Here is a 14,464-nt window from a genome sequence, read left to right on the forward strand (position 1 = left end):
CGATTATTCACAACGCGGCTACCATATCTCATGAATAAAATGATGTTTACAGATTTGTGTACCGTAACATGTGTTGTAATTTAACGAGGGTACACTTTGTTAGGACTATTAGGCATTTAGAACTAACAAAATTAATAGGGTGGGTATTGTAATTTGTGTAAAAGAAAAAAATTAATTGTAATTTGTGTAAAAAATAATCTGGCCACGAAAGATAATCACGTAAAATGCGGGACGGAGACTGCAAAAAATATATGTTAAATTAAAAAAAAATATTGCAAGTTGCAATTTGATAAAGTTTTTTTTAGTTTCATCTTTTCCTGGCAAAATGTTGCATTACATGTTACGCTACACCTGTCTGTGGGTACATGCATTATTTATGCAGCTTTTTGATTGTCGAAATTCGACAGGTAAAAAAATAGACAGAAATATGATACGACTTATTGTATTGTGCGTCAAATAACTCATATTTTGCCACTAATTTGAAATGAATGCAGGCGTAAATGAGGCCTATCGCGTTATTGAATTAATTTTCCGAATTAACTAGGTACCTATCTATGATAGAGTAGCGCTTACGGCTAGTCGGATTATTTCACGTCACTCACTGTCATTCGCTATTTCACTTCCCTACTGTAGGGTACGTACTTTGTTGGATTGTAGGAATTTTGTTGCTCATACTGACTGGTACTGTTTTGCGGATAGAAAGTATTGATTTTCACGTAATTGTTTAGATAATGGAACCGAATCCTGTAATTATCGCTGCTACAGCAAAACAAACAGCATCTGTAAGTTGAATTATATATTTCATCTAAGATTAGAAGTGTTTTGAGTTTTTTAATTGTTATTTTTGTTTATTTCAGCTTATATTTCTTCACGGCCTCGGTGACACAGGGTTAGTATAAGATTTCTTTACTATATAATATATCTTATATGTATATCAACATAAAGGTTTAGCTGTCGATGATATTATTTGATATGATTAATTTAATAATTTCAGTCATGGTTGGGCTAGCACTATTGCTGCAATTCGCGGGCCTCACGTTAAGGTGATCTGTCCCACTGCATCGGCGATGCCGGTCACTCTCAATGCAGGCTTCCGTATGCCATCGTGGTTCGATCTAAGAACCCTTGATGCCACTGCTCCTGAGGATGAAGAAGGCATTGTGAGGGCTACTGACTTAGTTCATCGGCTTATCTCTGATGAAATTAAAGTAAGTGGTTTACTTTATCTTTTGTAAAATGCGATAATAATTATTGTTTTAATATTTACAAAAAGTTAGTTCTATAAAATATATTAAATAGTGTATTCATATACAGTTATCTTGTTCATTTTCTATATACCATCTATTGTGAAGTAGATAGAAATATGACCTCATAGATAAAAGTTGTGAGCTTGTTTCTGTGGTCAATAATCATGAAACTTTAAAAAAGTCATGTATAGTTTAAAAAATGTTTGTTATAATGACAATAATTTCTATTTAGGCGGGACAATAATTTTCAAATTAATGGTTAATCAATTAATGATGAGATAACCTTTAAGAATACTTCACACTAATACAATTTCTTATCTCAATATTATTCATTAAGCAGTTTGTTGAGTCTTTGTAAAATATTTAAACATTAGACCTATGCATTAATTTAAGATATAGCTTAGAAATAAAACCTTTTTTCAGGCAGGAATAGCTCCAAACAGGATATTATTGGGAGGATTTTCTCAAGGAGGAGCCCTGGCATTGCATGCTGGGTTGACATTTCCTCAACCGTTGGCGGGCATAATGTCACTGTCCTGTTGGTTGCCTCGGCATGCACACTTTCCTGATGAAATTAAGACCTCTACAGATTTACCTGTATGTATTAACATTTTATTATACAATGCATTTACATTTTATATAAATACTTTACTTAATGTAATTATACTTTATGCAAATGATTTTTATATATCAGATGATATACGCATGTACGCTAAAATTAGGTTTTTTAAAAATGAGAGTGTTTATCTCTTATAGTATTCAAATGATACTATCTTTCTTAGTGTTGACTTACCCATAAGAGATCAACACATCTAGTAATAGTAAGTAGTAGTAGTAATAGCTATAATGGCATGAAGGCCATAAACTCAAATGATAGTTTGAACAATTTCATGGATTGTGGACGTAATGTCTTCAATAAGTTCAGATACTTATGAATGAGTTTAAAATTTTAAAAATACGTACTATACAAATTGATTTATAAATATTAATAGATTACGCATTCAAATGTATGCTTTTCGGCTTAGTATTCTATTTTCCATTTGCGTAGTATAGAACAATTAACATGTTAATTTTCTGAATAATCTAAATAATGTCTGATTATGTAGTTTAATTAAAACAGTTGTTTTACAAAATATTTATTTTTCGCCTTGGGTAAGGCCTCTGTAGCATGATTTGTTGTGTAACTAGGAGTCGGTAGAGTCACAAGGCCTCGGTTTCGATTCCCGGGTCAGGCAAAGTGCTATTTATATTGTAGAATATAATCTCAAAAGAAAACCAAAGTCAAATGGCAATATGCGGGTGTATTTCATACACCTTTGGGTATAACATGTGTAATGTTCTGAATTAATTATTGAACTATTTTTAACTTGTCCTTGCCCTGAGAATTGAAGAATTTGTCGAATCAAGTTTGATTTTTTCTACCACTCCCAAATTTTGTGATCCGTGTCTAGAAGTCTACATGTCTAGAGTCTTAGCAGTTTAACACTGACTAAGGATGAACGCGGATTCCGATTGCGACTTGGGATTCCTTAAGGTGATAGCCGAGTGGTTTAAGTTGGCACCTCCCACGCAAGTGGTCGCAGATTCGAATCCGAGGCAACACACCAATGTCTTTTCGAAGTTATGTGTGTATTAGAAAATTGGCTTTGTAGAAAATGTCTGTGATTGTATCCTCATCAACCCAGACACAGTCACTATGGTCACGCTGCGTATTGACACGAATGGTATACAGAGATGGTCTGTCAACGCTCTGCAGAATGATCAAAATTAAAATCAAATTATTATTCATTTAGGTCAAATATTGACACTTATGATAGTCGTTACAATTACTGAATTTACCACTAGCTCGGAAAGGGGGATCATAAGTACATAAAACGTGCGCAGCTTCGTTGCGCAAGGCATATGTACATAATAATATATACTATGTGGGATTACAGTTTTTATAGTCGTTAGTATTTAGTTACATTGCCCTGCGTTTGACAGTAATAAACTCCTACAGCCAAAATCCCCTTCGTGCTCTTGCACGGAGTACGAAGCGGTGGATCTCCGTTTGAAAATTAGCGCGAGCGGAAAATTATTTCTAAAAGTTGACAACCCTAGTCAAGTGATATATAACAGTAAAAGTATAGGGAAAACATCATGACACGCTTATCACTACTAGAAATAAACAAAATGTACCAAATCAGTTTAAATGAGCCCTAACTCAATACGTTTTTATAATTACGTCCGCGTCGTCTCCTTGCGGTCACTTGAAGGTGGTTTACACAATTTATGATAGGTTCATCTAAGTACATAATTGGATTTCACATTAAAATCTGTTATTTAAATGTACATTGTAATAAGGATGAATGTGGCATTGATTTAGCAAGTATGGCAAGTCATTGTTTTAAACTGGAAATGTTTAACCTTTTCTTAATTTAAAGCTGGATAATTTAATTGATTATTTTAATTTCAATTTTAAGTTACCGCTTCCATTTACATATAAAGTTAACATTAAAGTTACGTTTTGAGTAGGTATATCGAAATAGTTAATATTATTCTAGGACCAAGTAATTAACAATAACCAAACAAATATTTCTAAAACCCAAATAGGATCGAGTGAGTTACATTTCATGATTTGTTTCAGATATTTCAAGCTCATGGCGATTGCGACCCAGTAGTACCTTTCAAATGGGGACAAATGACGGCATCATTTCTGAAGACATTCATGAAGAATGTAGAGTTTACAACATACCAAGGACTCTCTCACAGTTCCTCTGAGGCAGAACTTAAAGATATGAGAGTATTTATAGAAAAGACATTGCCTGCTATAAAATAAATTGATTTAAAAACAAGATGAAATTACCTTAAAAGTACAGATCATTAAATACCTATTTTTGTTTAAAAACTTGTTACTATAGTTACACTAATATTAGTAAATATCCCGGCTATTAAACCTGCAATGCTAACTTCTATTTTCATAGTACCTACCCAGTTGTACTGTATAGTAGCAATAACCATTACATGCCGTAGTCTATTATTGAGAACTTAGTTTGAAAATATTTTTATTGTAATATAAATCTACGTAAATATTAATATAATTCTACGCGTCCAATATCAGCGTTTATTTTCCTTGACAGCAACAATGAAGTAATTAACAATCATCCAAGGGACTTACATTAATGAATGGCGTCAAAGGAAATGAGCGCTTGTTAGATTTTTATTCACACGGCTGGCACTTACGTGATGCGTGCTCTTAGACCATCTACTTATATCTCACCATTAATATCTAGCAGTTTGTTATTCATTTTATTTTGTGGCTGATAACAAGTTTTACCAAAGTGAACATTTTAAAGCACTATTTTATTACGATGAATTGTGTAAATCAAATTATTTTTAAAAGCACCAATATTTTTGATCTCTGAAGTAGGTATTTCATTCACAGTAGAAGGGTTGGGCGACTTCAAGATCAACCAGGGCATGTCTACATTACCTTAATTATGTGTGAACCCGCCTAATAAGTACGGGAACACATTATTGTTGTAGGTACCTATAATGGTATGTGTGTAATTAACTCATGTCTGGCCTAAGCTTAACGTAGGACATTAATTAATGAATTACAATATGGAAATGATGTTAAAAAAATGACAGATTAAGAAAATATATTTATGGTGAAAAGATAGAGCCCCACCTTTGTTATATGAATGTTTTACCAAATGCTCAATTGAATTTGAACTTATTAGCCTTATTAATTTTAATCAATAAATCCGGTTAAAGTACGAGCAAAGAGGAATAAATATTAACATAGTTGTTTTAACACGGATGAGATGCTGTACAAAAATACCTATTAGGTAGGTACATAATATCGCTAGAATTGTCGAAAATATACATTGTGTTCAATTGGTACAGATTCAGGTTCAGATACGAGCAAAAGCTATGTCTAGTAAGTAGTTATATTCCGTGTACCTATCCATTCTTATAGATTATAAATATCTTCTTAAATACATAACTACTATTTTTCGATAAATAAACATAGGACATGTGAAGTTTAATAACTTAACTAAATTTTAATAAATCGTTCATTACATAGTTGGTCGTAGGTACCTAATTATTTGATAGCAGGAGATGTCTATTATGTTATTCTTGAATACAATTGTTAGCTTTGCATTTTCTATCCCTTACTGCTTCCTCCTAACACTTTTAAAATATACTTAATTAAAAGTTGGCGAAATCCGTCTGCGCTGCAAAAGAACTAAAAAGTTAATTTCAGAATGCTGACTGCTAAATTATAGTAGTATTAAAAGCAAATATTGTAATAGAAAAACTGACGTGTTATTATTACATCATATCACATCTTAGTAAATGGTTATGTTTTTGCAAATCACATAGGTAAGTATGTTTAGTTAACGTCTTATATTATTTATTTGTTTGTAAGTTCAATACATATTGTAGAGACATAATTATCTAATGTTAAAGCAGGAAACGCTAATAAATAATTAAAAAATGTTAGAATCTGAAGTTTCATTGTCCTTGGGCTAAGGTGGATTAGAGTGATTGGATTGGAATTAAATGAAGCGCAGGTTTATTTATGTGTGTGTACAAAACCTTCAGACTAAAATTACATCGGGATCATGTAAGAAAATAAACAGGTAAAGACCACCTCAGAAGTCAGGCCTTTATTGACTGAGTAGATAACTAGTTACTTATTCATAAAAATACCATCCAGTAAGAAGAGCAAAATTATGTGAATAGAAAATCCGGCAGGGGGCACTCTGCAAATGAGTTTTTTTAAAAGAGGCAATATCATATGTATTTTATCCCCGCTGTCCCCTACCTGTGCATCCGGGACAGTGTCGAAATTAAAAAATTGACCGACTTCCACTGACCTCCAAGTGTTGGCCAGTAAAGATGATTAATCAATAATCAAATCTCTTTTTTTGATGTGTCCCAAAAAAAAGGACTATATTTTCTAAATACAACAATTATTATAATTTTCATCTTAATGATACGTTAATCAGTAAACCTTAAAGACTTTTCGTGTTTCATTCGAAACCATGCACAATCTTGACTTGACCTTTTTGCATATAAACGTGGTTTCATTAATTGTTACACTTAGCTTCTACCACCTTAAAAATTAAATGTTTAATGTATATTTATTAGGATTTATTTGGTTCACTTGATAGAATTGGAATATATCGTTGGCAACACTCTTAAACTGTCAATGTCAAACGTGTCACTGTCAAATCTTGACGTGCTCTGCCTATGAAAGTGCTGCAAATTCAAACAAGGTTCACGCGTTCGGCGCTCATGCTGCAATTTGTTTGATATGATCAATGTTGTTATTACCAATAAGATGAGCAATAATAAAACTAAAATAAGTTCCTCTAAAAAGCGTCGTCCTTGTAATGAAACCGACAAAAGTAAGTACCTACCTAGAAGTTAATTCACTTTTAGCAGTTCACTACAGTATACAAAGTTCTACAAATAAATTATCCATATCCACATACAGCTGTAAAATTGTTGATTTTGAAAGTTAAGACTACTTGTTTTGAATTTTTACGTAGTTATAGTGATGAATTAGTATGCTATGATGCTTTCCAAACAACATTATAACCTCTAAAAACTGTAGTAAATAGCAGAAAGAAGCAGATTTGTGATTACGAGGTCTAGAGCAGTTATGTTCTCACTATATTTGCTTCGGATTATTTTTCTCTTTCAGATAATATTGTATGGTTAGCAGAAGGCTCATTATGTATAATTGATTTTCTGCTAAGTTCTTTTTTTTTGTTTACTTTCGTGACTCTCCCTGCTTTATGCTGAAATCCACTACATTCGCATTATTTGGACCGTCTATACCTAGCTCCTAAAAATTGCAGTCATGATTAATACAGAATAACATTCTGATTACAGATTCACCACAAGAGAATGACATTCATAGTCAAATTGTAGATGTTGCCTTGAAGAAGCGTAAAAAGGCAGAGCCACAATTTCGTCTAAAAACAAATGGTGAAAATGCATCCTTGTCTATGGGAAGTAATGAAAGAGTTCCTTTAACTCTGACTGATGTCCAATATTTATTGCTTCATTCTCTTCTTGGAAATCTCAATTTAACAGAATCACCAAGATGGTATGTTTTAGATAAATGTGAAGGAATCAAACAGACAGTATGTTTTATCTTAGAAGGTGTATCCATCAAGCAATGGGAAAATTATTGTGATAATTTTGTGTGCACCAAAACTATATTCAGTGATTATGTAGAAGTGCTCACACCTTCAGTGTATGGTGGATCTTTAGTTCAAGAGCTTGCTCTAGTACCATTATCAGAAGCAGAGAAAGAAAGTCTAATACAAAAATATGGCAGCATGAACTTAGCTCTTGAAGCAAGGAAAGATTTGATGGTAATGATGAGAGCTGTGTTTCCTATTGGAGATAACAGTGACAATGAAGTGAATCAATTTACTCAAGATAAGTTTCCAAGAACTCAACTTATTTTGTCAGCTTGGCAATTGATTGAAGAAAATTACCCAGTGCCACTTAAAGGAAAACTGAGCCATGCTTATTCAGATTATGTATTAACTAAAGATGAATATGCTCCTGTTACTGCTAAGTCACCTCTTTTTGGAGTGGACTGTGAGATGTGTTTAACAAGTGCAGGATCTGAGTTAACCAGAGTCTCTGTTGTCAATGAAAAACATGAAGTAGTGTATGAGTCATTGGTGAAACCTTATAATCAGATAACTGATTACTTAACTCGCTTTTCTGGTATCACAAAATCATTGTTAGACAATGTTACAAAAAGGCTTGAAGATGTGCAGAATGATTTAAGAGAATTATTACCTCCAGATGCTATTTTGGTTGGCCAGTCACTAAATACTGATATGCATGCTCTAAAAATGATGCATCCATATATCATTGACACAAGTTTAGTGTTTAACTTTACTGGTCAGAGAACTCGAAAACCAAAATTGCAAACATTAGCTAGAGAGTTTCTTAATGAGAAAATTCAAATGGGTAACAATGGCCACTGCTCCACAGAAGACTCATTAGCAGCACTGAAGTTAGTACAATTAAAATTAAGTAAAAGTTTAGAATATGGTGATGCAGTTCATACAAATAGGCAACAATATAAAGATAATATTACTAAGATGACAAAGACTCCACAATATGCCTTGTCAATATTCAATCGTATGCTGGAGAAGAAGAAATCATCCATGATAGTAGGCTGTGATGATTTGACTGGTGATTATCACACATACTTAATGCAAGCAAAGGAAAGTGTGTCAGTGCAACTGAAGAAAGGAAAGCCTAAAAGAATAAAATTAGTTACTGTTGATGGAGTAGATGAAGTGATTTCCTCATTTACAGACTCTGTTACTGAATTCAATTTTTCCATGGCACATTTAAAACTGAATATTACAAATGAAAATGAATTAGAGCAAATAGGATTGATGGACAGATGGATTAAAACTATCTGGGATAGTCTAGTGTCATCAACTTTGTGTGTGATTCTATTTGGAGGTACTACTGAAGACAATGGCTTAGCTATGATTAAAGTGAAAAACAACTGATATTTGTATGATATTTGTTTGTTAATATTTAAGTAAAAAGAACATTTTATATTTAACTGTTCTTGAATTTTCCACCTTTATTTTATAAGGGATAAGTAAGATCAAATCCAATAAAACAGGTGTATGTAATTGTAAATAGTTACCTGTGCCTACTGCCAGGTCGTCTCACGATGAGCCCAGCCACGAGTCCGCTCATATTAGTAGTCGTCTTAGCTTTGTTAGGCATTATTTGAAAAGGTACGAATGAAAAAAAATATTATCTTAAATATGTGACCTACGTAAATGATCAGTAAGACCGTGTCCACAAGGAGCCAATTCGCTGCGAATTGGTTAGCGGGAATTTGTTAGCGCGTTATCGAAATACTAGGTACCCATACAAGTTTCGTGCGAGTTCAAAACGCGCAAAGCTACGCTGCTTGTGAAAGGAACTTTCGAATAAAATACGCACGAAAGGATCGCGGCAATTTGCCTCTTCTGGACAAGGTCTAAGAGGGTATGAATAAGAGTAGTTAAAATGATCAAAATTTTTATTTCAAAATTATAAGTAAGTTCCAGTTGAGACAATGTTAGAAAAATATAATAAAAAATTACATTTTGTAGGTTACTTATGGTACAAACATTATTTGAATTTATTTTTAAAATTTAGACGATTATCACGTGAACATAGCCAAGATTTTTGCTTGTTAATAAATGTAAATACAAAGGCAGTTCTTTACCTTTCTGAGAAGCGACATATACCTAAATACCTAGATATTTGTCGCACTCGATGAACGCTCCCAAGCCAAATCCTAGCTACGGCCACGATTGTTAACGTGAGTACCCAGTATGAAAATCGAAAGTATCCAAAATTTTGTGCAATAGGTACGTGTATAGAAATACAAGAAGTATGCGAATAAAGGTACCACTAAGAAATTTGCACCACATTCTAATTTCATTAATACGAATCGCACCACACATTAATTCTTTTCTTCATCATGATTATGAAAAGCTATATTTATCTTCTCATAATAGCTCCTTCACACAAGGCGCGCAGAGCTGTCAATGTCTAGCATCACCGCTCGAATGTGGCATTGTGTGTAGGAGCCCTAAGATGTTTTAATCGTACAAACGTGGAATAGAAAATCTATTCAAAGTTCGTCTCAGCTTTATTTTGCTACAAAGATCTGCCCCGTGATTGGATCAACCTTGAGGGAAGGTGGTAACTCTGCAGCAATATCAGCAAGCGCTTCCCATCTAGTTGCACGACTACTCTCCGATTGACTAGGACTTAACTTTTCCTCAGGGGTCTCCTCTCTGTAAATATGTATATACTTTTTACTAATTCTGACAATATATTATGTCTATTTATTAGGTAAGGAGGTACATCCATGTAATTAGAGAAAATCCTAAACCACAAAAAATATGGGGAAACCGTCTTGCAACCACGTAATTTTGCTTTTTGATAATACGATAGATTGGTACAAGTTAAAAATGACATCGGTATAGTTATAGTAGACCTAGTTTCGTGACAATTATGAACGTCTTTATTTTTTAGTTCTTAATTTGGTGTACATTTATTTATCAACTTACTTTTCCGTCTCCTGCCCTTCGGTGGAACTTTGTTTATTTTCATCGGCATCATTGCCATCTTTGCTATGTTTGTCGGTATTTTCTTCAGTTTTAGAATATTCTTCTAGGTTCTTTGATACTGTCGGTGTTTTATCATCTGGTTCTGTTGTCTGATGTTTTTCTACAACTCTTTCAACTAGCTCTTCTAAACTAGAAACCTTAATATTATTATCTTCTTGGTTAATTAAATCGGAAGATTTAACTTTCTTAATACATTCACAAATATTTCCCTCATCTGATTTGTCTGAAAGAATGAAGCACCGTAAAGCTGTATTTTTGCATTAAGTTTTCTTTTACATATGATTAAGTTTCCACGCCACAAAAAAGAAATGAATGCATGTTGGAATGTGCTTATGCATGCACGTAGAGGTTGACTATTTTCATTAATCTAATCTAGTTTGTAGAAGTACTGGCATGGCACTCGCGGGGCGTCTCGGTCTGGACAGTTCCGTTGACAACTTGTCACAGAACTAACCCAAGGTTTCTTAAATGTCACTGAGGTCGCCGTCTCGTCACTAAGGAAGGTAGTTTAACAATGCAAAAACTAAGTTGTGTAGGCACAGGCGCACAACATAGTTAGGAATGAGAGTACATATGAGTGTTAGATAGGTAAGTCGGTAGGTATATCAATCCAAAGTAGGTACCTAGCTTGGTATAATATGTACCACGTACCACTACTACGGTGTACCTACCTACCACTAATGAAACAACAACTTTAAATATCAGTTTGGGTTGTAGGTTAATAACAAATTAGGTATTATCTTACCTTTTTCATTTATAAAACTAGGAGTAGATTTGTTTCTAACTAAGTGGACAGGTTCCGGTAAAGTATCACACGAAGGAAGCACGTTTGTATCATTAGCCGCTCTATAAATAATTTCTTCTACATCTTTGGATTGGTCCTCACTACTTTCGTCCTCAAATTGTATGCTTTTTTCTGGAACAGAAATAAAAACATCAGTTTATTCACGCCTTCTTTCCACAGGGCGAAGCAGAGAGACCTAGACTTAATTGCCACGGTACTGAACGAATATTTTTAATTTTTCACTACCATAGGTTCTCATCAATTTTGGGTTTACCAATACTTATGTGTAGGTATACCTAAGTAGGTACTTAGATGAATTACGTGTGTTTAATAAGAGCTGGTAAGAACACTTTTATTTGTGGACATAACAATGAGTAGGTACGTAGACTGAAAACAGTGATAGTGTCCAAGGCTTCAATAACCAGCTCAAATAGGAAAAGGTTAGTGTCTTAAACTTATTAAGGAAGAAAGGTAGGTATATACCTACCTACCTACTTAAATAAACATAGGTATTAGGTGTAAAGATTTTTTCTTATTTATTACACGAGAAAAACTTGATTTATAACCTACTTTTTGATCTCAGCATCCCGATATAATTTGTTACGCAATACTTAGATACATATTTATATGTTTATTATTGTTCGGTACACAGGTACCTAAACTTTTTACTTCAGCGATAATATTTTTATTAAGTACGTACGTATGCAAACAACCTACATACTTATTGCAAGATAAAATGAATGCCCGAGGTCAATCTTGATATAAAACAAGGTTGTACTGGACTTTTTCAGTAAAAACTTTTTGTTGTTTTAGATTCATCGAAAAATTCAAGAGTTGTAGTGTTCTAAGCACCTAGTAGGACGAAAACTAGGATTTAAAGTAGTCTAGACTAGTGTCTACCCAGCAAAAAAAAACTATAACCTCCTCCTGGAAAAGGATAATGCATTTGTTTAGTATGTATAGACAAGGATTAAATATTTATATACTATACCTATAGCCAAGTAGGTAAGTAAGTTATTCCTACCTTCAACTTTCCATGAACTGTATATGGACCAATTAGCATTCGTATTCCGATTAGGTGCATTAGCTTAATCTCAATTTCTTCCATATTCAAGAAATTTCATTGATTTCCTAACTATTTCCGGGCAACCTCCACTCAGTTTCTGTGTGAGACTGTTAATTGAGGTCTCCGGTTCGTTTTGCATAAATAAATTTGGCTTTATCAATAAATTCCTATTGGAATACTCCCAATAGCAGCGAGTGTTTGCTAGCCCAGCTTTTTTTCCAACTATATCGGAGTCGGCTTCCAGTTTCAATGGAAGCAGCTGAATACCAGTTTTTTATATGGAGCGGCTGCCTATCGGACCTCCACAACCCAGTTACCTCGGTTATAACAAGATACCCTTCGGTAAGACTGGTTGTCAGACTTTCAAGCTAGTGACTACTGTTAACGACAGTCAAAGATCTTTGAAAACGACATCCGGAATCCAATATCTAATGTTCCTTCCGAGACACGGACAAACTCGATATGTATAAGATGGTCACTCATCCATGGAAATAACTCTGCTAGCATATATAGCTTAACCTCAGAGATCGATCTGCGCTGCTTTTGTTAACAAAGCCACGAGCTCATTAATGGCGTAATATTGTAGATGAATTAAAAACCGTTTGCCTTAACAATTTGAATTTTAACAGTTTTTTCTTACATTGACTCTGCCATTATTCTACTAGGAAACCCACCCGACAGGCGACGCCTACTACAAATGAGAATGAAATTAGATTTTTATGATTTTTACTTTATTGATATCAACAGTGGCGGTCTCTGGTGCCTGCCTAGGTATCTCTATGGGAAGAAGGTGTGATTTTAGGCATGTATTGTATGTATTCTCCATAATATCAACTGTAAATAAAAAAAGGAAGGAGGCCGGTAATATATCTAATGTCTAGGAAACCAAACCGTCACACTTTAGTAGGAAGGTACCTACCTACATGTGAGGAGTTTAAATATCTTGAATATCTACTAATGTGCCAATTTTTATGAAAATTTCGTGAAATTCCCGAGACTTAGATAGGTTTAGACCAGGTACTTACAAAAATACATCTATGTTTAAAATACTTTATTTAGAAACTTTTCGAACGATAATTTTAAATGCTATTAAAATTTGTTTTTGCACTAGTGTAAGATCATGTACCTAATCCGCAACAGCGACCGTAACCGCACGCGACTTCTAAACATCCGCACCCCCGGTTGACAAAATTTCTGTATTCGCAGCATCTTTAATAGGTACTCGGTTATCGAGGGCTTCTACTAAGAAAGCTAAACAAAATTAACACTGCTTGTGTCTAGTAGTATATAGCAGGTAACTACAATGTACATACATTGTTAGTACTTACTTAGTTACTGATATAATTTGTTGCTATTCCGTTAATTTATTCCATTTGTAAAGTGAGTTAGTTACTAAGCTTTTCATTTTCATAACCAAGTAAGTAGGTAATTCTGTTAAAATATACTTAAGCAAGTACATTATACTGCCCCTTGAAAAAGCTTATCAGTTAATAAAATGTTAGACGTAAAGGGTTATTGCCCAAATGTCACATTACCATACCTGCTGTACTCGAATTAGCCATGTTTTGAGCGCTGCTGGTACAACCCATGATCGAGGGGATATCGGCTTAGACATTGGCCATGTGTACGATGATCAAGTTAAAAGTGTTTTATGTGATAACTAGCCGCGCTATGTACGTCGTATACGTAGGGTCCGCGAGCCGCGGCGGACACTTGACCAACCGCTCTCGACAACTCCGGTCGACTGCCCGTTACGCGACCACCTCAGATCGTATCATAGCTCTACCTATTATGGAAGGAGGTAGCCCGCTAAACTGACCTCGCACCCCCATCGCGTTTTTCCTATTAAAACGAACGTAGTACATTCTTTGACTCGCAAATGGTTTAGTGAAAGAACTTCTTGGACACAATGACAAGACGTATGAACTAGTAGGTACCTGATGTTTTTGCACTCTGTAAAAATAATTACTTACATATTAAAATGTTGCAATAAAATATTGAGAACTTAGATAAGTACTTATCAAAACAATTATTGATTTAGGTAGCTAATGGTCATGATAGGTAAGGTACCTATATAGTGCACCTACTTTAAAAACTGGTACCTACTTGCACCAAAAATTAATGACAAGAATTGGCAATGAGTAGCAGCCAGAAGCGTTACTTGTTTTATATATCTGTATCTTCTCATTTA

The 14,464-nt window shown here is 34.2% G+C and overlaps 3 protein-coding genes across 3 annotated transcripts; 2 read left to right on the top strand and 1 right to left on the bottom strand.

Moving 5' to 3' along the window:
- The first annotated feature begins 605 nt into the window (after window positions 1-605).
- Window positions 606-5,738, top strand: Apt1 (Acyl-protein thioesterase 1). The gene is made up of 5 exons (XM_076122726.1): window positions 606-782; window positions 858-889; window positions 995-1,208; window positions 1,671-1,844; window positions 3,874-5,738. Exons 1-5 carry the CDS (start codon window positions 732-734, stop codon window positions 4,063-4,065), a joined length of 663 nt encoding a protein of 220 aa, XP_075978841.1. The 5' UTR covers window positions 606-731; the 3' UTR covers window positions 4,066-5,738.
- A 729-nt stretch (window positions 5,739-6,467) lies between these two features.
- On the top strand, window positions 6,468-8,850 carry Rexo5 (RNA exonuclease 5). The gene is made up of 2 exons (XM_076122940.1): window positions 6,468-6,646; window positions 7,137-8,850. The coding sequence occupies exons 1-2, from the start codon at window positions 6,553-6,555 to the stop codon at window positions 8,792-8,794; spliced, it is 1,752 nt and encodes a 583-aa protein (XP_075979055.1). The 5' UTR covers window positions 6,468-6,552; the 3' UTR covers window positions 8,795-8,850.
- A 498-nt stretch (window positions 8,851-9,348) lies between these two features.
- On the bottom strand, window positions 9,349-14,007 carry LOC142978475 (uncharacterized). The gene is made up of 4 exons (XM_076122941.1): window positions 13,814-14,007; window positions 11,169-11,339; window positions 10,364-10,646; window positions 9,349-10,087 (listed from the first exon to the last, which is right to left on the bottom strand). The coding sequence occupies exons 1-4, from the start codon at window positions 13,860-13,862 to the stop codon at window positions 9,940-9,942; spliced, it is 651 nt and encodes a 216-aa protein (XP_075979056.1). The 5' UTR covers window positions 13,863-14,007; the 3' UTR covers window positions 9,349-9,939.
- Window positions 14,008-14,464: the final 457 nt, after the last annotated feature.

The sequence above is a fragment of the Anticarsia gemmatalis genome, chromosome 14 (assembly GCF_050436995.1).
Source record: "Anticarsia gemmatalis isolate Benzon Research Colony breed Stoneville strain chromosome 14, ilAntGemm2 primary, whole genome shotgun sequence".
In the NCBI taxonomy this organism is placed as follows: Eukaryota; Metazoa; Arthropoda; class Insecta; order Lepidoptera; family Erebidae; genus Anticarsia; species Anticarsia gemmatalis.